At 36.7% G+C, this 21,412-nt stretch overlaps 1 protein-coding gene across 5 annotated transcripts in view; it reads right to left on the minus strand.

Moving 5' to 3' along the window:
- Positions 1 to 21,412, minus strand: part of SLC4A7 (solute carrier family 4 member 7) — a 92,259-nt gene that overhangs the window by 17,183 nt on the left and 53,664 nt on the right. For 4 of the 5 annotated variants that reach the window (XM_071561119.1, XM_071561117.1, XM_071561115.1 and 1 more), the window contains exons 7-14: positions 13,980 to 14,095; positions 12,401 to 12,558; positions 10,763 to 10,850; positions 9,002 to 9,148; positions 7,563 to 7,666; positions 5,892 to 6,066; positions 3,353 to 3,486; positions 2,553 to 2,798 (exon numbers count right to left, since the gene is read on the minus strand). In XM_071561119.1, the coding sequence (XP_071417220.1) occupies positions 2,553 to 2,798; positions 3,353 to 3,486; positions 5,892 to 6,066; positions 7,563 to 7,666; positions 9,002 to 9,148; positions 10,763 to 10,850; positions 12,401 to 12,558; positions 13,980 to 14,095 (1,168 nt within the window). Of the gene's footprint in view, positions 1 to 2,552; positions 2,799 to 3,352; positions 3,487 to 5,891; positions 6,067 to 7,562; positions 7,667 to 9,001; positions 9,149 to 10,762; positions 10,851 to 12,400; positions 12,559 to 13,142; positions 13,203 to 13,979; positions 14,096 to 19,380; positions 19,750 to 21,412 lie in introns of all 5 variants that reach the window. The other variant, XM_071561120.1, reaches the window with a different exon arrangement.

Here is a 21,412-nt window from a genome sequence, read left to right on the forward strand (position 1 = left end):
AACAACTCTGTTAACTTCTTTACAAAATAGATATGTCATTAGCCTCCAGAAGTTTTTGAGTCTTCTCTCTGTTCTAAAATTCTAGTAGTTCGCCATTTATCATGTATGTCTTCTGTTCATGACCAAAACCAGTCACCCTGAAGTAAGACAACACTTTTGACTATGTAGTGAGCTAATTGAAGATATAAATGTATACATTGCTTGGGTTTAAAGCAACTGCATACATGCTTTTGAAATACTGGACTAAAACTGCCCCTCCCTACTGCAGTGTTCTGCAAACTTGGACCAGAATCCTTTCTGTCAGTCAGTTTGACAGAAATACACATCAGATTAAAAAACAAAAACCAAAACAGAACAAAAAAACCACAACACAAACAAAAACCCTCACACAAAACCAAAACAAATTAAAAAAAAAACCACCACAAACCAAAACACAACAGATTGAATATTGATTTAATGGGATGCTTTCAAATAAAATTCAAGTACGCCAAATGGTAAGCTTAACATGTAAACATCTATGCAGGAGAAGACAAACAGGTAATAAGCAAGAAATAAGTCTCCTTTTTCTATGAGATTCACCAAGACATTGAAAAAGCCTCAAGGAACCATGGACGGGCAAATTTGCATCCTGATAGTGGGAAGGTGAAGAAGGAAAAAAACACTGAATGTGCACAGGCAAAAAGAACCTATATTTGCAAAGCACAATGTTTTGGGAACTTAGAAAATAGTAAGTAAACAGATTTCCTTAACTGAATTCTAGAATAGCAGCAAAAGGAAATAGGAGAGGACTGAAAAGCAGTAATTCATACAAGGTAGTTCCAAACACAGAATCATCAGAACAGAAAACAGTTGCAACAATAAGTATGATGAGAAAAAGAAAGCATATTTAGTTATTGGTCAAGGCAATAACATCAACAAGTATGCTGAAGGAAGACTGACAAAACAAATTTCTCAACAAATGCAATGAAGGTAAAGGATGCCATGAAGTATGTAAGTGGAAATCCAGAGAGAATAAGAAAAAAAAACCCAGAAAATGCAAGAGTATTTCAGACTGTCTTGTGGCTCACTTATTTGACCATGCTTGTTCTGCACACTCTTCACCATTGGGGGTACAGAGGGCAAAGAATAAAAGAAGGAGACAAAGAGCAATTGTAAAATGCTGGATCTCCTACAGATTTGTGATAGAAAAAATACAGGACAAATCAAAGCCAAACACTGTGGCACATCCTCAAAGATCTGTGATACCTCACAGAGCTAAACCAATTAAAAATCACACCTTCTTCTCTCCACCCTCATGGCCTACCTGTGGCAAAACACCATCACATGGCAAGGGCCAGAAGACCTACAAAACAGTTTCTGCCATGTTAGTGAATTTAACATGCTCACAACAGGAGTCCAGTGAGGTCCCACTTAAACAGAGGGATGATCAGCTGGTAAATAGGGGGAAACTGACAAGTGAACATACTTCCATAGCCCATTCCTGGCAACAGTTGTTAAAGACAGGAAAGTCAGTGCAAATGTCATGTAGGAAAGGAATACAAGAAGCAGGCTGAGACAGTGTTTGTCCTTTCATACTGAAAAAAGTACCAAAGAAGGATCAATGCTTGTAAAAGTGAGGAGAGATCTTGGCGTAGAAAGACAGCAGTCAAAGCCCAGCTTGAAACTGCCGGGAGTCACTCAGTGTGCAAGATGATCTCGGCCTCAGTCAGGCAGAGCAGATACCCGGCAGGATGGTGAGTACTCTGCTCTCCAACAAGGGACTGACTGCCAAGTTCAACAGGCAGAGGAACTCCTTCCTCAGGGCTATGGACATGACCTTACTGGGAGCTCCCTCACCAACACTGTGGCCATACATCTACAACTAAAGCTGAAGGATGCACATGTCCAACAGGAGGTGAGCATTGCAGAGAAACCTGTGCTCCTCAAAGAAGGTGTGTGGCAGCCCCACATGTCTGGGGCAGGAGGGTAAGTATTGGTGTGGGTGCAATTAGAACTTTCGGGGATTAGTAACGGCAATTCACAAATGTGTGGGTTCTTACTGGTAATTCTGAAGTGTCTCACATTGTGGTTTATCTGCTGTATTACTGACACTGATCTCAAATGTCTGGATCACCAATAAAGAGTTACTTTTGTGTTGCTAATGAATCAAAGAACAGCTTCATTTTTTATTTCATCTAAACTGTGTGAAATGAGCAGCCTCTCTCAGCAACAGTGAGCAGGACAGTAACCCAGCTCATCCTCTTTCATGAAACTGTACCATAAGCTTTGATTTCTAGAAGTAGCAAGGCAGAACTCCTGTTCTGACCTCCAGGAAAGCTGCACTTAAAAGTAGGCTTTGTCACAGCCTCTCATCCCTTCCAACCACCCACAGTCAACATAGAAAATTCAATTCCACTGTAACCTGAACAGAATTTTTCTGAGATTTCTCGTGCCATACCACTCCCAGGATTCCTCCTACCCTTCCTGGAAGGGGCTCCCATTGCCGTTTAGTAAATGGTATGTCTCTTTATTTTCCTGTTTATTTCACTAACAGGTAAAAACTTGGTACTTACGAATATAAAGTCAGTTTATTCAGATCATTGTGCATATTGAAGGCATACACTTCTCCCAAATGAAAAAGCTTTTCCAATGCCTCGTAAATAAATATGATGCATATAAGCGCTGCAAAAGCTTCCTCAGTAAATCGAGTGATGTAGCACACAAGGCTGCTGGCATCAGTGGCTACAAGCACAATGCATAGAAATGCAGTCCACAGACCAATGCTGGTTCGCAGGGAGAGGTAGGAAAGATCATAATCCCTGTATGAAGAAAGAAACATAAAGTACTAACTCAGCCAAAAATCATGTATACTATATTCTATTTCAAAACAGATAGTGAGGTTAAGCTCAATGGGTATTATTCATCACTTTTTCTCATCCTTGATGTTAACTCTGAAGGGAGCAGAAACTTTTTTGTCTCATCTTTCACCAAAGCAAAGCAACAATGTAAGGTGTTTCTAGGATTGGCTGTGCAACTACCCAGCTTGAGAAGCATCACAGGGATGATCTCTGCAGAACTACCCAGATGGTTTCTCCTAGAGGGGAGATCAATCCTTGCTTACCCTGCAGAACCAAAACCAACATGTCCATACAGTCAGAATATAACTTTTATGTAAATCCAAGCCATTTCTTATCACTAACTTTATCATTAAGGTTCGTCAGTGCCTCACAGCTTTATCCAACCATATCAATTTCTCAGTCTCTTGCCACTGCATTGATCTTCATGGACATACACACATTAATGCACATCTGCTTTCAACTGGAGCTGTTCTAACAGGTTATAAAGTTAAAAATTACATACAAATATCACTTACCTGCAAAATTTAAATAATATTTTTTCAAATACTAAAACTGGTCCGGTACTTCCCAAGATAGTAAGAGGTTGCCCAGCAAAGAGAGAATAGGCAATCCCAGTTAATGAGGCTCCAAAGAGAGACTCTATTGCACTCTGTTTGGGGGAAAAGAAACAGCTGTAACTACATTGCATTTTAGGTTAATGTTTAGCATCACATCTGCATAAATACTGCTTTAAGATGCATTAACTTAGAAACAAGACAGGATGTAAAAACATTGCAATTTATATAGATGTTTGAGACAAGAATAACTTAATGCAGTTTTTCAGTAACAATACCACAGACAAAAGATTTTTAAAACTTCACTCCTGAGAAACATAAAGCCATCCAAAATCATGAGAACAAGTTACTAGTCCTGCTAGCTATGGAGGAAAAGCACAGCAACAATTATACATATTTAAAAATAATTTAAAAAAATAAAATAAAGGAAATAGTTACTTAACATTTAGTTTATGGAAAGAATTATCTGTCTCTGTAAAGAAAATTGGTATATGTATTGCAACATACCTGTACCAAAACATGATACGGTCTGCCGTATCAAACCTGCATCAAACCAAGCATTACAAAAGAAAAAAAAAAACAAAACAACTGACAGGCGGAGGTGCAGGGGAAATTACTGAACAGTATTGGTTTATGTATACATGACACCAAAAATAGATGAGCAGTAAACCAATGTCCCACCTGGTAATGCATTTCTTTCACTGAATTAAGATAACTACTTCAGTTCTTGAATTAAACATTTTACTAAAACATTTTCTGCTAAAAAAAAAAGTTAAAATGCACCTCAAAAGAGAGGGGCAGGAATTTTAAATACAAATATTATACTAAATTTAATTTCGAAAATAGTTAACTACACCATCTACCACTATAAGAAGTCGTGGATTACAGATTACTGTAATGGAATTACAGAGTTCCTGATGGAATTTTTAAGCATTTCTTATTTTGCAATTGTGCAAGCCTAGGAAAGCAGTATCTATTGTCAACTTGAGCTCCAATTCAGGAAAGCATCTGAAAACAGTCAAAATGGTTTGCTGAACTGGTGTTATTAAAAATGAAAATGAGTCCTTTGTTCATTATATCAGGAAAAAAAATATAATCCCAGTCTCTTATTCTATTACCTTTGAATTAGTGCTTTTGGTTAGTCAATGCATTAACCTTGGGGCTCTCAGTCAGGGTGGCAGGGAGAGGAGTACTGTGGACGTGATGACCTCTGAGAATGCGAGGGAAGGTTTCAAATACAAACTGTGTACCTTACAATGTCAGCTACTGTGTCAGCACATGTGTGTGCAGTAACTAAATGTTTTATTCAATGATGCACACCAAGTATCTGAAGGCAGGAACAAACCCGCAAACAATTCCAGATAGCTAAAAGAAAGAAGGTGTTTAAGAATCAAGCTTTGAAGAGGAGTGTATTTTCATAACTATACATATGTTGTACATTGAGAATTTACACTGACATTTTGATAATCATTCCTACATTTAGAGTGGCAATACCAGAACACAGAAAAGACATAATTAACTTCTGTACTTTCTATCGGCTTAAAGTGCTATATCAATTAACAAAAATTTGAATTAACAGCAATATTTGAAAGAGACAAAACAATTAACTACATTTTAATATAACGCAACCTTAAAAACTTCATCTAGGTATCAGGAAGACGTTATAACATTGTAAGCTTTAACAGAATCTTAAAACTTGTAAAGGACATTGTGAAAACATACTGCCCTCCCCCGAAAGGACAAAGCCTTCTTTCTGTGTGATAGATTTAAAAACAGAAAATACACTTCAAACTAGTTTAGCCACAAGCCAATTGACATTCAGTTATTAACACTTCTGATAATAAGTAATTTTTCCCTGCACAAGAAACTCAATTGCAATGATATTCTGGTGAAAAAGCTGCCAGCAACACTACCAAAATTTTGCCTGTCTATGGTTTACATTCAAGTCATTTACAATGAAGAGTATTTTCTGCTCATAAACCTTGGACACTTGATTTTATTGTGACCAACACACCACTAGTGGAAGCACAAACATATCCTGTCGTTACATAAGCACACAATGGACTGCCCGCCATACGCCGCAGGCATCGTCATCCTCACAGGCCAACTACTCAAGGCCAGTACATGTGCTGGGCTACCCACCTTGAGCCTCTGACTTTGCCTAAAGTAGGCCTAGTGGGATGGTGCACCTTTACTGCTATTCATTACTCTTAAGAAGCCAAAAAAAAGGCAATGCAAGCCTTTTCTCAATTCATGAAGCCATTCATCCAATAAGGCAGGATAAACATTTTTTACCTCCACTGTGCATCTTCTCCTGTTCACATGGATTCCCCACATTTTCCACAGCAATTACCTTTTGGGGAAGATCTGCTTTGGGGCAGGCTAATCAAGTGCTGTGGGTAAATTCTTTAAATAAAAGTATAAATAAATGAGACAAATGCACACAGTGACTTGCCTCTGAAGGTCTAAAAGCCTGGCCACTACCATTCTTTGTACTCACTATTCTGCTTTGTGTAGCTTCTCCCAGGAGCCCTCCAAAAGTGATTACAGGAGACATACAGGCACAGTATAGGAAAAGAATCGAGGCCAGGCACTGCAGGCTTAATGCATCCTTGAAGTCACTCAAGAAAAAAGGTGCTTTCCTTTGGATGTCAAGTATCAAACCACCAAAAAGCCTAAATAGGTGAGATGAAACTCGTCAAACTGTACACTAAAGGATTCTAGCTAGTTCAAAACTATGGGCTACACATGACTGCCAGTGCCTATTGCTGGCACAAATTAGCTATGTCATAATCCAGATTAAAGCATAACAATTAAAAACACAAATGAGAACCTTATCTATTCCAATTCAGCAGTATTCCAAATATAATCAAGCTCATTATCCACATTTTTAAAAGCTGGCTAGGTATGGGCTAGATACTGAAAAAATACCTTTGCAAACTATTTTATCTAAATGCTGTTTTAAATCAAATCTGTTTTATGATAATGAAAACAAGGAAAAAGAAATATGCTAAACCTCAACTGACACCACTGCATTGTCACATTTCAATATTACTACTCCAACAAGTAGCTGTAGCTTTTTGATTTGAATTCTCTATATACATATGGTTAGTTCTCTATATACATATGATTAGATCCATAAATTTAGGCCAATGTTTCCATCTGGAGTACAGAGATAGTCTATAAATGCAAACACAAAATCAAACATATATAAGTTAGTTCAACCAGGTAAGTTATTACCAAGATATAAAAAAGATTTGGCAATTTAAAAAAAACTTTAAGACTCCAAAATACTAGGCATTAATCTCCACTTACAAAAATTTCTTGTTAATTTTAATTATTAAAAAAACCCAAACATTCCCAAGAAAAAGAACAGCCTCATCTACAGAAAATTCTGTGGGCAGGAATGAACTTCTCAGCTCCACATCCTGTTTATGAAAAGGCAAAAATCAACACAAATGTTGTAATGCCTTTTTCACAAATGTATGAGAAAGACGCATTTCATTAGGATGTTTATTATTCTGAGGACAACAACACTGTACATATATTCCAGAATTTCTCAGTTGATTTAATCTTACTCTCATTTGAGATAATAAAGTTAAATCTTAACCAAATATCTCCTATGTTGGGGACTTCTTTGGCAAGTATTTCAGAATTAACAGAGAACAACAACTGAAAGAAATTCCTTCAAATTTAATTTAGGCCTAAGAGAAACCTGACCAAAATCCAAAGCTAGCCAATACCAAAGTATTTTTTGCCACTTTCTCTTTCTTGTTGCTCCAATTCATACATGTTTAATAAAACAGATTTGCATTAATGGAAATTTTTAGTACCTAGCCCAATACTTTAAATTGCATATTCCTGCTGTAATTATGGTAATTGCATGCTCTTGATGATTAAAATTTAAAACTCAGCTCTTAAAAGTCAGTTAGTTAAATTAGGCAGCATCTTATGTGAAATCCTTCGCAAATGTGTTGAGAAACATTGCCATAGGCTTGAGAATACTTTAAGCAGATTGGCACTTATAGCAAGAATCCAACACTTGAAAAGGACACAGGATGTACTCTGACACTTATGGCATGTTTTTTGATGTTCAAATGGCAATCATGAAAATGAAGATTTATCATTTTTATTTCTTTATGGCAGCTAGCATTTAGGGAAGTGAACACACCTTCCAGTTCTCTGAAGTTCAGGTCCAGCATGATGGCCTTCTTCTTTGAGAGTCTCTCCTGTAGGAGTAGATCCATTTGGAAATTTAGGTGCCTTCCTTTTCTCCTACAGAAAAGACAGAAAAAAAAAGAGAAAAAGATACTTTGAGACTAAAAAGTATAGCTAAAAGACAGTGTGCAGAGACTCTATGCCTTTCAAACCTTTCTTGATATTCCCAACTTATCAGTAGTCCTTCCACTTGCCACATTCATCTTTTGTTGAGTACAGATGACTGGAACTGCACAACAGTTCACAAAAGATCTTACTAGCAGCTTGCACAAGAGTATTAATAATAGTAAGTTCCTGAAACATGACCAAACAAATTTCCAAGGCACAACAGAGGCTAGAACAAGAGGCCCAGAAATATTTAGATACTTTTTTTTTAATCATTTCCTAAGCAGAAGAAACCTCTATCAGAAACTGACCTCACCATATGACACACACAGTATTCAGCTGAAGTATAAATCAGAAGTCATTTCCCTGCTGAGCAGGATGCTCTCCAGCTCCTCATAAATTTCTCAGCTGAGCTTGCCTTCCAAAAAGCCATGAGACCTGCTTATTTTGGAAACAAGTTACATGGTAGCCTCAGGCAATTCATGAATATACTGCACAGCTGTGACCCTCCCACTTCTATTCCACCCACTCCACCGAAGCACCACCACTGGAGTCAACACCAATGCCAGCCTTGCAAACCAAGCTGGCCTTTCCCTGCTTTTGAACCTGGCAGCCCAAATTCTCCTAAACTCTCAAGAGGGAGAAGGAGCAGAAAGAGTCTCTTCAAGATCCCACTTTTACTGGCTGTCATTCTAAGCCTGTATCACCACAACTGAGTGGTATTTGTATCTATTTCATAAATAATCTGTGAACACTACATGCTAGGCAAACTATAGTAAAGCATTTCAATCAAAGCTCCATGCAAACATAAGTTTTTATAAGAAGACAAATACTCTTGCTGATCATTGCTAGACTGGTAGCAAAATTTATAATAGGAACTCAGGTACCATTTCTGACCAATTCTCCTGCTTCTCACATGAACTTATTTCAGTATTTCAAAAGAAATACTGTAAATAAAATTTCCTTAACAGCACAGCAGAAAACTGATTAATGTCTTTTTTGCCCTTTTCTTTTCTTCTTTTTTATTAACTTAAATTGACAATCCACTTTTTCTTGCAAAATGGATGTGAGGACTTTTCTGATGGTTCTCAGCCAACTGGATAGCAGCCTGCACTGTGCCCAGGCAGCCAAAAAAGGCAAACAACATCTTGGCCTGTATCAAGAATAGTGTGGCCAGCAGGAATAAACCAGTGATTGTCCCTCTGTACTCAGCAGCTCAACTCCTGTGTTCAGTTTTGGCCCCCTCACTCCAAGAAAAAATGGACACTTTTGTGTTTTTGCTTTTACCTGGGAAGGAACACTTTTTGGCGGCTCAATTCGTATAGATGGATCCCACTCTCCTGGAGGGAGGACTGTCACTTGGTCTAAAAATTCATCAATTCCAGACAACAAATCATTTCGGTCTTTTGCTTTATAGGCAACATCATGGAAAACCTACAAGAAGAAAGTACTCAACAATCATTTTTATTTTACTTTTCTGAAAGAGTAACTGATTATCATTATATAATGATTACACTTCATTATATTTAAAAAGGCCTAGAAAATATTTTATAGGTCCTCAAAAGTTAGGCTTTTGCTTTACTTACTTACTTCTGCATTAAAAACTACCTTTTTATGGTAGTTTCATCTTCAAACTCGAATTGAATACTGAGTTGATTTTTAAACTTAAATATCAAAGTTAATCATCAATATTCAGGACACCAAATGCATGTACTATCTCCTGAATAATTCTGCCCTACAGTCACTGTACCACTATGCTGCGCTAAATCAGGACAGAAAATACTTCAAATAAGCTTCAAACCAAAACATAAGTTTTCATTAACAATAAGAACTTCATTTGTACACATGTAGCTTAATCAAGTTTAAAAGACTACTTAAAAAGCACATGAAAATAATTGTCCTACTATTAAAAAAGAAACCCAACAAACAATAACCCTCCCCCCAAAACAGTGCACTGTTTCACAGACTACAATACAAAACTCTGAATTGATGAACAGACAAAAATAAAAAACAGTCCCTGAACACCAAGATGTATTTCACATATAAAGAGAAGAAAATATGCTAGTTTTGCTATTAAAAAATTCTCTGCAGAAGATGATCCTAAATTCCTTCCATACACTTAAAACCCAAACTTTGTCTCCAAATACCTGATCTACTGATCTTAAATTAGATCTACAAAGTCTATTTAGGCTTTTTAGACCACTGACTAACTGGTATTTTTTCTATTTCAATGATCTACGGTATTCCTAAAAATCAGATCATCCTACCTAAAAAAAAATCAGGAGCTGCAACTAAAGCTTTCAATATTCAGCTCTCACACTGAAAAAACCCCTGTATTCACAGGCTGGTTATCGAACTGCAAAATGACACATTTTCAGTTTACACTTCCAAACTTCATATTGTTCTACAGTCAAAAGTACTTGAATTTCTGCTACATAACCCTAAAAATTATCAGCACTTCAGTAGGTGGCGCTCAATGTGAAGCCAAAATTAAAACATCCTAATTCTGCTCAGTAGGATAGCAATAGCCTTAAAAAGGTCCAATTCCCCTGTGACCTTTGAAACCAGTAGGCCTCTAAGCATATGACTTCAAATGGCTAGCAAAATTCTAATTTTAATTATCTAACCTTACTTACATAAAGAGAAAAATCTGTGATGACTCAATCACATGCATTCTTAAAACTTTCTGTCCTGAGTACTGACAGAGTTTGTTATGCCCTTTTGACGTACAGTGATTAATATCAAAACCAGTTCTATTTAATACTTCTGTTAACCAATTTAATGCAAAAATTAAATCTATTCACCAAAGCCAAAATAACTTTTTCAGAAATATATTTAAGATTTCTTCAAGACAGACAAGGGAGAAAGTTAATTTACCAATATCTACTTCACCAACACAAGCAATAATTAAGTTTACAGTTCTTTATTTAACCGGTTTCTGGTTTTTTGGTTTTTTTTAACCTGTACCTCCAAAATAATTTCCTGAAATCCACTGGTAAACAGATTATTCTAGACTATAACTACAAGCATTTAAAATACATGACTCACATCATCTGTCATAAGTGTTGCTATTGATCTTCCAATTTCATGGTACTGTGGAGCTTTTCCTACTGGTCCCAGTAGTAAAAACAAAAACCTGTGGAGAAAGCAGTAGAGATGAATATGGTTGAATATTTGCATATACTCAGAGGGAGTCTTTCAAATTAATGTTTAATGAAAATTTAGTGGTGAAGTAAAAATATCTTTTTCACCATTTCAGGTCTTGAAAGACTGCTGCAACACTGAAAAAAATCAGCTCAAAGTCATTACTAGAAGGAACTCATATCTGAACCAAAATTACTCCAAAATCTTCTTAATTAAGCCTAAGTCTCCATTTTCAACACCAGTGACAGTTATCACAACTTTTTTGTTGTTTTTAAATTAACAAAACAAAAGAAGCATTAAATAGTTCCATTGAAACCTTGAACAGGAATAGCATCTTATAAATTCAAAAGGATACAAACCAAAGAGTGAACCTCAGTTGTTTGTTTCATGACCTTCTTTCTCTAATTCCAAGCACAATGCATTTGAAAAAAAGTAGCATCTTCTTTTATCACACAGTACAAAAAGCTCTATGTCTCCTTTGCAAGCTTATTACCCTAACTAAAACTGAGAATGCACCTTCAGGATCCAAGTATGCTATTCCAAATCTGCAAGTCTACACCATTCTGAAAAACTCAGAACAGAACTATTTTAGCTACAGGAATACAATAACCCAAATGCAGAAATTCTGGAATTCCCCAGCAAACATGAACACTAATGTCAACTACCCTCTGAAAATTCTCACATATATTTATTTTTGCCTTTCAAAAGTGTGTGCAAGCTGAAAATTACAAAGAGATAAACAAATGCTTGGTTCATTTTAAAACATTAAAAACACCCACCAAACCCCATGAATGTACATATGTAGGCCAGACACCACAGAACAGCCCAATACATCAATGTGCACAGAAAATCAAGAGTCCTCCATGATGACTGATGAAACGATCTGCTACCTTCATCATGGGACCAGCATTTTTATATTCTGAACACCTGTAGTAAACGTACCCACAGCACACTGATGAGCCCCATGACTTTGGGGAGCAGGGGTGGGTGCACCAGGCTGAACAGCACATTGCAGACTGAAAACCCAACATAAAGGCTGCACATTGGTTACTCCAGTGTCAATCATGTAGATTTGAGTACATAATAACAAAAGCTTTTCCACCACCTAAGTTATTCATGTACAGAGTATTTATATAGAAAGAACAGAGCTTCAGGTTAGACAGTCTTTCAGACTTAGTGGGCTCTTCCTCACTGACAAGCTGTGTCACACTGAATGGAATTATAACAATCTTCATGCCTGCCCATCTTTAAAATGGCAACACAGGCTTGGAAGACTCATTGCTTTTACTCCAAGTTATCTATCAGTTTCAACTCTTGCACTTGCTTAAGACAGCAATATAAACATATATTTTTACATTCAGAGAATTTTATGGCAGATCTCATTCATTCAAATTTTGCAGCAAGTGATTGGCATAATGTTAAACAGAACTCTGTATTTCTCGAGCTTAATACAGTATATATAAAAACTTTCTGCTATTTGAGATATAAGATATTATTATCTTATTGCATAAGTAAAGCCAAACTTTCCAGGCATTTATTTACCGTGTAGGAACCGGAACCTCTGTGAGACCTGAGAGAAGCACAGCAGGGGAGAGTCTCACAAAAGCAATAATGGGTCTTTCTAAAAAATCTACTTCTCCCACTAACACATTTGATGCTTCTGCTCCTGAAGGAATTTTCCTCATGAAGTTCATATCAACCTATTCATACAAAGATGAAACAAGTGTTTATTCCCTTATATTTTTAGCAGAAATTCTGTAACATAATTATGTTTATCAGTATTTACTAGACACTTATGCTACAAAGAAAAATTAAAAAGCAAACTAAGTATCCCACAGTACAGAAAAGACAAACACATTTAGAAAATGTCAGCCAGCCAACCAAATAAGAAACTATTTTCTCTAAGTTAGATTGCTAACACCTAGTATATTCTAGAAGACTCCAAACTGCATAATTACCTTTCTAGTATTACAATGACAAACATTTTGTGATAGGACATAAATGAACAAAATCTATGCACAATTAACTAAGGAGAGTTCATGTAATTACACATAGTTTCTAGAATGCAATGAGTTATTTCACAGCTGTGTATTTTCGAATGTCATAATTTTGAAAAATAATTTGTATGTTTATCTTTTCGTCCATAAATATTATGACAGCTGAAAATCTTCACATCCATTTCTGTACATAATTATAGAAGTGCATTAGAAAGTGGTACAGGACATGAACTCCATATTCACACACACACACAAGCACCAATTACATGGCTAGCTAAGGAACTTACAGATGGCCTCTTGAGTCCCACACCAAGTGTGCCACAACTACAGTGCCAGGAGGCTGACTCCTGTCCAACAGGAGACAAGGCAGGTGTACACAAGGACAGGCCAAGCAGAAATATAAAAACTGTGACAGAGGAGCAGGAGTATATGGCACCTACCATGATTAGATCAGAACTACACTGTAAGGTAGCTTTCCTTAAACAGAATTATTTAACTTGGCAAACCAATTCTCTTACAGTATTTCACAGTACAGATGACACTACAAACTAGAGTTTTATAGTAAAAACCATAATGGAACTTGCCCAGCAAATTTAAATCATGAAAGAAATAGAAGAGATCTAAAATAGAATTTTTACAAGGTTTTCTCCAGAAAATGACAGTATATGTTCCTAAAGATTAAGATGCACAATAACTCTTGTACAGGAAACTCATAATACATATAAAGCAAATCCTCTTCAAAAGAGAAAGTAAAAACAACCAACAAGAAGTCCTAGGGAAAAAAACCTTACAATACAAACTACAAAATTCTTTTCACAGGAGCCTTAATAGAAGATTTGAAAATACCTCCATCTGCATAAGAAAGCACAGCAGCTGCACTCTTACGTTACCAAAATACTGAGGTGATCATCAAACAGTACATTCCATCCCACCAGGAAGATTTTCAAAACACGTAGCACATTTAGCCTAGACCATATTCTGACACTCATATGTACAAGTCATCTCTTAGTATCTATGCCTTGTGTACACAGGGACAGGTCTCAGTTGTAACTACGGGGCAAGTTACAACCAGCGCATTTTTTGTCACGTAGTTAATTTGTGCCGAAGTATTTAATGTTACTTACCTTACTAAAATCAACTGTGCTGTTTTCTCTGCTTCCTCCTGCCCCAGTACTTTTAACATCTCCACTTTTCCCATTGTCTAAATTTCCAGGTGCTGACTGTGGAGATGCTAATAGCCCTAAATTAAAACAAAGGACGAAAGTTCAAAATGGTGCATGAAGTGAACTGAGTATGCAACACCATCAAAACCCAATGTGGCAGCTTGTTTAAAGCAAATGTGCACGTTATTCAGTAAGAGTGTCCTACATTAGTACAATAAATGCATCATTAACAAGTCACTGTGTTGTCAAAATCATGACATAATTTAAAAAAATTAAGTTTTGCCCAAATGATGGCCGTTTGCAGAACAGTCACCTGAAAACATGAGCTACTTTAATTGCAGAAAAAAACCATTGACATTTTAACCATAACTGATATAGTAATTAGCATATAGCACCTTCACCATATTAAGAAGCCCTCAGACACCAAATGCAACCACCTCTGCTATCTAGTCCACTGTGTAGCAGCTACTGCAATTGCAAAGTGTCAGCAAGCTTCAGGCTACAAATACAAGGAATTGTGTCCTGGTAAATAACTAAGCTGTACAAGTAAATAGTGTACGACATCAAGGATAGACAGCTTGCAAACCATCATTTCCATCAACTGACCAAAGCTCTCACTATTCATCTGACCAGATGTCAGTGTATGGAACACACACTGCAGCTGAAGAGGCACGTACAATGAAGTTACTCAGATTCAACATACAGCTTCCCTCTAACACCTGCACCAAAACAAAACCCTCTTATGCAGCTTGCTACACTGCCAGCACCACTGAATTGCAGGTTCAGGAAAGGGTGCAAAAGGCAATGTAACCCAAGTGCTCAAACACACTGAATTCCGTGTTGCGTCATGGTTATCCCTATACCAAATTAACACTTAAAAGCTGGTCTAGGCATGAATAACCAAGCCCAAATCCCACCTTTTGGATTACAGAGCTTTGAGCTTTTATTTGTTCAGTTTAACATGCACTAGAAGTGCATTTGGCCTTCTTGCTTGATAGAACATGTTTTCACATGCTCTGAAAACCACATCAACACAAAAAGACTGAAGTCTAAATACCAATTACATGGAGAAAGTCTGTATGTACGTCAAGTGTCACTCTAGACAAGATAAAATCCTCAGCGGCTTCCTTTGGGCTATTGTTCTATCATAACTACTGCCACATTAACTCTTTGCACACCTCCATGTTTTTAATTTAGCAGTTTTGACATCTTTTAGCATTTCAAATGACAACTAAATTTACTTTATTTCATCCCCATATTTGTTTCCAAAAAACTCTCTCAGAGAGTCATCTTATCAACAGAAAATATGCAGGTCCAAGCCTTTACCATTAATTTTCATTCTTACAGTTCACAGGGATGTAAGGATGTAAGTGGTATGGGTAGTTTTTCCTGAAGCAAAAATCAAATGAAGTAAATAGGCTGTAATTTCCTTCATAAATCCTGACATGCACAAGTAATGAATGAGCTAACACTATAAATACTATGTTCAGTTAGACAACAACAAAACTGCAAAAGTCTCCCATATTCTACTCTTCTGCTCCAAGATATGTGCATTATTCACAAGAATCCAACATCAACCCCCTGTGAAATAGCTGATCAAAGTATTTAACTGCTTAAGAGCTGATGTTCATAGAACTAGAAATAAATATTAAACAGTTGCTGCAGAAGAGCAGCATAATATAAAAGTTTATACATATAAACTTTTTTCACTCTTCCACCTCTGCCAACAGCAATTGAGGCAACTCAAAATGTCTGTAACTGATGAAAGATGAGCCATAATGCACCATTTGGAACTTTTCGAAAACGGACTGTGAGCAAGAGCAGAGACTAGAACAAAAAGTGGAGAGACAATCAAGGAGAAGGACAGAGAATAAGGAATCTACATATTACCATAAACACTTATTATTTCAGTACTCAAGTGATACTGATTCTTCTAAAAGGTCTGCCTTCCAAATTTCCCCAACCAGTCACAGTTAAGGCCCACAAGTTTCGTCACTGACAAAGGAGTATTTGTCTGATCCTAAACCACATGTAAATAGTTTTCTTTTCTGTTGGCCTTGCAGTTGGACAGACTGCTGCTCTCACAAGACAAAACTGCTTACAGGTTTTGAGACTCGGTAAGCATTTCCATATGATATTGCACTTCATAATGCATATCTATCAATCTGATTTTTGCAGGGAAACTGGTTAAAAAGTTACCTTCTCTAATACTGAAATGCTTTTATTCAAATCACACACGAATAAAAGAACTTACTTCCCCCTCTCTTCTCCAGTTCAGTAGATGCAAACTCAGAGGCTACTGCAAAAAGGACAACTACCTAGTAGAACTTTTCAGACTATGACACAGAGAAATTCATCATTACCAAGCTACCAAGGGGATCATTAAAAACACAGAGTACTCTTCTCGATGTTGTTAGTTAGGCAGATGTACCACCTGTCTCCCCCAAAAGACAACAGTTGATTGAGTGTTAAGTAATTTGGATTATAACCTCTTAAAACCACCCAAGTCAAAGCACTTATAACTACACCTTTGGTAAAGATCATGTGCATTTTCTAGCCAATGACACTTACTACTGTGATCAAAAAAATCTAATCAATAATTTGTCTCACATCTCTGCATCATCTAAAAAGATGAGTAAGATATGAGTTTAACACCTAAGTGTAACTATTCAGATATAATTATGGTTATATAGGCAAAACTTACATAATAAAAAACTTTTAAATATAAAGTCACACCATATTTATTAAGGAAATAAAAAGCAATTTTTAAAACTAAATTCCAATGCAGCTTTAATGTGAAAAAAATGTTCAAAATAGAGAGCAAGTCTGCAAACGCTTCTGAATTACTATTTTCAGTAAGTAATTATTGTAAGAGCAAAGCTGTTCTAAATGTTATTTTGCTCAGTTCTAAAGTACACTTATCAGTGAACAGAATGACCTCTTTCTACTTTGCTATTGTTCACAGACATTAAGTAAGCTCAGTGAAAGCTGGTGAATTAACAGTGTTCATTTTTAGCTGTGACACAGTTCTTTTCCTAGCCCTCCCTATGGAATTTATTATTCAACAGTTCTTCAACTGATGGCAAAATAAAAACAAAACTATTAAGAGAACCCTTTTTCCATTCGACTTACTATGAACTGATGACTGGCTGACGAAAATTAACTGGTAGACCACAGGCATGTCCTTCTTCCCACCTTTTACAGTAACTCATCTTAAGTTCAGTAAAATTCCAGCTACTTATAATAAAGACTAAAAGTCTGAAGAACACAAGGCAAAGAACAGATGAACACTGAACAGAAGAAAGCCACCTATTAGAAAAATAACACAGTTCCTAATGCTCACAGGAGGCAAACCCAACTCAGTCATACAGACATGGAAAATGTATTCAGATTGCAATATTCTGAATTACTAGAGAGGTAATAGAGACCATACTCTATAGTAGAATGGATCAGGAAGGTTTTTTGGTTTTGGCATTTTTTTTAATTAATACCAGGAAGATGGCTTCCTAATCAGGGTCTCCTGATTCTGTCTCCCAAGACAAAGATTGCAGTTCAGAGTTGCAGCTCCAAAGTCATAGTGTGAGAATGCCTTCAAAGGCATCTCTAACGAAAACATGTCTTTCTGTAGTCAGATGATTTCTTGAATTGAAAAAAGGGGGGAAAACAGCAAAAAATCAAAAATGCCCTCCATCATTGTTGATGTTTAACATTCTCTGAAAAGCCTTTTACTTATGGATTAACTGGGAAATCACCTCCTCAAGATTTTTCCTTTATAAGACACATCCTCTTGAGGAACAAAAGCAATTTGAACATGATTTGGAGATTCTGGTGGAAAGCTTTATTAGTGATAACAGCAGCATCAAGTATGTGATCTTTATTTGTTTGCCTGCTCTTGCATTCTAAAGTCCTTGGGTCTGGCATGCTGTCATTCCTGTCAGATAAATGAGAACTAGAAAACCAATTACAGCTGTTATTTTACTTCTAGTTTCTAATTACCTTTGGAAGATGACCCAGGAGAGAATAATCTTCATGTGAATGCTCTTCATTTCCCATAAGGAAGTCAGAGAAAGAGGTTTTTGTTTGCTTTTCTGAACTTAAGTAATGATGGACCCCTATATTTCAACTGATAACAGCTTACAACAGTTTGCTCTTTGCTTTTCAGAGACTTGGTTGCCAAATGTAAAAAGGCAGATAACCACAGTCTTTGTCAGCGGTTTTTTTACTGCTATTTGTAACAGTGTCCTCTTATTTATTAAGCAAGTGAGGAAGAAGCCAAGAAAAGCCTCACTGATGGAAGAACCAAGTGAAATCTGCCCCTCTCCCTGTCCCCCTCTAATACACACAGGTCTATATGCTGGATTTTGGCAAGACAAATTTCTGAGGAGAGGGAAAAAAAGGCAGGAGGAGCCTGAAGGCTAAAAGGAAGCATGATCCTAGCCCCCCCCTTAAAAACATGATCTACCTAGAAGAATCATGAAGTCTCTAAAAAGGTGATAATTTTGCAAAAGTAAAGCAAGTGTAACAGTATGTAGGCAGAATGTATGAGCAATGAAACTTTTACTAAAAACAATTCAAGAAAGAATGGAAAATTCTGATGGTTTCTTTCAACTTATCTATATATCTACATAGCTTTTCACATCTAAAGAACAAAGCTTTGCAAGACAATAAAATAAAAAATTGCAGAGCTTCAACCTACAATTACAAGCTCTTAACTACCTTCTCTAATTCTGCATATCAAACACAAAAAACCACTAATGGAGTGTCTGATGTTGAAGCAATACATTAATGGAGAGCTTTCTGGAAACAGCTGCAGGGGAACTGAACCTGAAAATTTCATCATAAACTACTACTCGTTTTAACAGCCATGGTTTTTAAAAGCAGAAATACTTCATGGGACAACTAACTATGAACACCACTGATAATGGCATCCTTCCTAATTCTTTTCATATTTGACTCTAATACTTCACCATGTCCTCAACTGTACCTATCTTAGGATATCAAACACTGTTTTAAAATATTAACCATTGACAAAACCAAAGTAAAACCTGGTATGGACTGTAGGTGAGTGAAAGGAAAAGGCCACCATTTTTGACATGTTGCTTATACATTAGATTTTAAAACCATATTACGTTTAATTACACAAATGAATGTTAATTAAAAAAATTTTGCTTGCTTTAGTTAAAAGCTAAAAAGTTAAAAATGCCAAACAAGAAAACAGTCAAAACAGACAAAATAAACATGCAGGCAGAGGTAATAGTTATTGTATTTCTTTGTGCCCAAGTTATGTGCCAAAAACATTGCAATGCAAGTGATCCAGATGCAGAGAGCATCACACATGGACAGCTTAAATTTCAATAGTTGCCTGGTGTTTTGCCAGTATTTTCCTCTGTCTTCTTTTCCTGGCTGTCCTGCACTTCTAAGTCCTCCTCAGGTGGGTGGATTACTACTGAAGGAATATCATCACTGGCAGGTGACACCAGCAATTCCTTGCCCTGAAGAGGACTTGGCTGGGCACCTGTGGTTGGCGGGAGACTGCAGGTAGGACTGGAGGGTGGTGTGTTTTGAGGGGTAGTTACAGGGGTTGTACACTTCGAGGCTGCCGGGGTTCCAGCTCTTGAAGAAGGAAGGAGGTAATTGAGAAGAACTGACAAACGGCTTTCTCCTCTCAGGGAAATATTTGAGGCAGAGAGACCTGTTCGCAAAGAGTGGCGGGAGGCTGAAAGGCCTTCCCCTGAGATAAAACAAATGGAACACCATGAGGCTCACAAAGGGGGATGTTAGATTTTCTTAAAAATAAAACAAAAACTGAAACCCACACAGATACAAGTATGCATTAACAATTTACACAGTAAATCGCAAGCTTTACAGGCCAAAGTGTCGTACTCATGCAAGTAAGACAAGAAATAAGAGCAAATCCAATTCCAGATATTAGAAAAGTCAGAAATTACTGAGGAGTACTAATTAAGATGCCAAGGATCTGTGGGAGAAGATATTATCTTAACTCAGAATAAGATTTGTTAATAAAAAATTTAGCTCTTGAAATGGACTCAAATTTTTCTAGAGGAGTTTCTTATTCCAAATTGCACAGCAGCTACCATTAAATGTCATCCAAAAATACACTGAAAAATCATTATCAACCAAAACATAACAAGACTTCAGTTAACTCCACCCATTATATACAAAACATTTCTGATTTTTTAAAAGTGAATTTCATCACAGGTATCTAATTGTGTTAAATGCAACTGCCTTCCAATAAAAGTCTTGTTTTACTAAGAATTTTCTCAGGCAGCTCTAGTCTCAAAATGTATTTTTGAAGAGGGCACAAAAATGAGGTACATAATCCCTTCTCCATTTCCTCTTGCTACGACTTCCCAGTAGGCCCATATGTCTAAACCCAAACACATTTCTCCAAAATCCACTGCTACTTTTCTTGCCCTATCCAACTTCAATGTTCCACTAATTTCATATGAAGAAAACATGGTCTTATGATGGTTCCCTCAAACTGGAGCTTGCAATGGACTTCAGTTCTTACTTAAGCAGGTAGAGAGACTGTTGACACTCACATTAGTACTTCCATTAGAAGGTTTACCAATACCATTTCCCCTGTTTACCAAAAACACTTTTCCTGGGATGGCAGCCTCTTTGAAAAGATTATTGATTACTTCTCCTACAATTCCTGAAATCCAAAACATGCTGTTTTCACGTACCATGACATCAGGCAAGGAAACAGCAAACTAGACCCATTTACTCTCACATTTACAGTAGGCACTACAGAAACCAGTACATTGAACAAGCCTAGAATAATTTACAAGAAGGAGGTGCAGAAAGCATGCCAAGGTAGTGGTCACATACATTCCACTCCTGCCCAAACAATGCAAGAGTGGATCCTACAGGTATAAACCTGATTTAAATTAAGAACAGAAGAACCAAAAATCAACTATTAAAACAGCAAAACTGCAGTACAGTAGAGAAAACAGGCCCAACAGAGCAAACTGGTTGACTTCACCTGTATTAATCACTACAGCAATAGCTAGATTTCTGGCAGCATAACTGTGATAAATCACGAACATGAGATGTCCTAACACACACACTCCTCTAAGGAGTATATGCATGTTTAGTTTACCAGTTTATTAGAGAGTCACCATAGGATTATAAAGAAAAAAGAAAATTAGTACACGTTGACAAAAAGTTCATCGTATTATACTGGTTTCTTATTTCAGCATATATCCCATACTCTGTTGTAGAAATAGTATTAAGAATAAAATGCACTGAAAAGTGGAAGTGACACATGAAAGACAAAATTCTCAGAATTACAGCTGGGAACGCAGATATTCAATGATGTGTGAAATTTTCATGTTTGTTGAACAAAACAGAAGAGTTGGGAGTTACAGAAG

The sequence above is a fragment of the Pithys albifrons genome, chromosome 7 (genome assembly GCF_047495875.1).
Source record: "Pithys albifrons albifrons isolate INPA30051 chromosome 7, PitAlb_v1, whole genome shotgun sequence".
Lineage (NCBI taxonomy): Eukaryota > Metazoa > Chordata > Aves > Passeriformes > Thamnophilidae > Pithys > Pithys albifrons.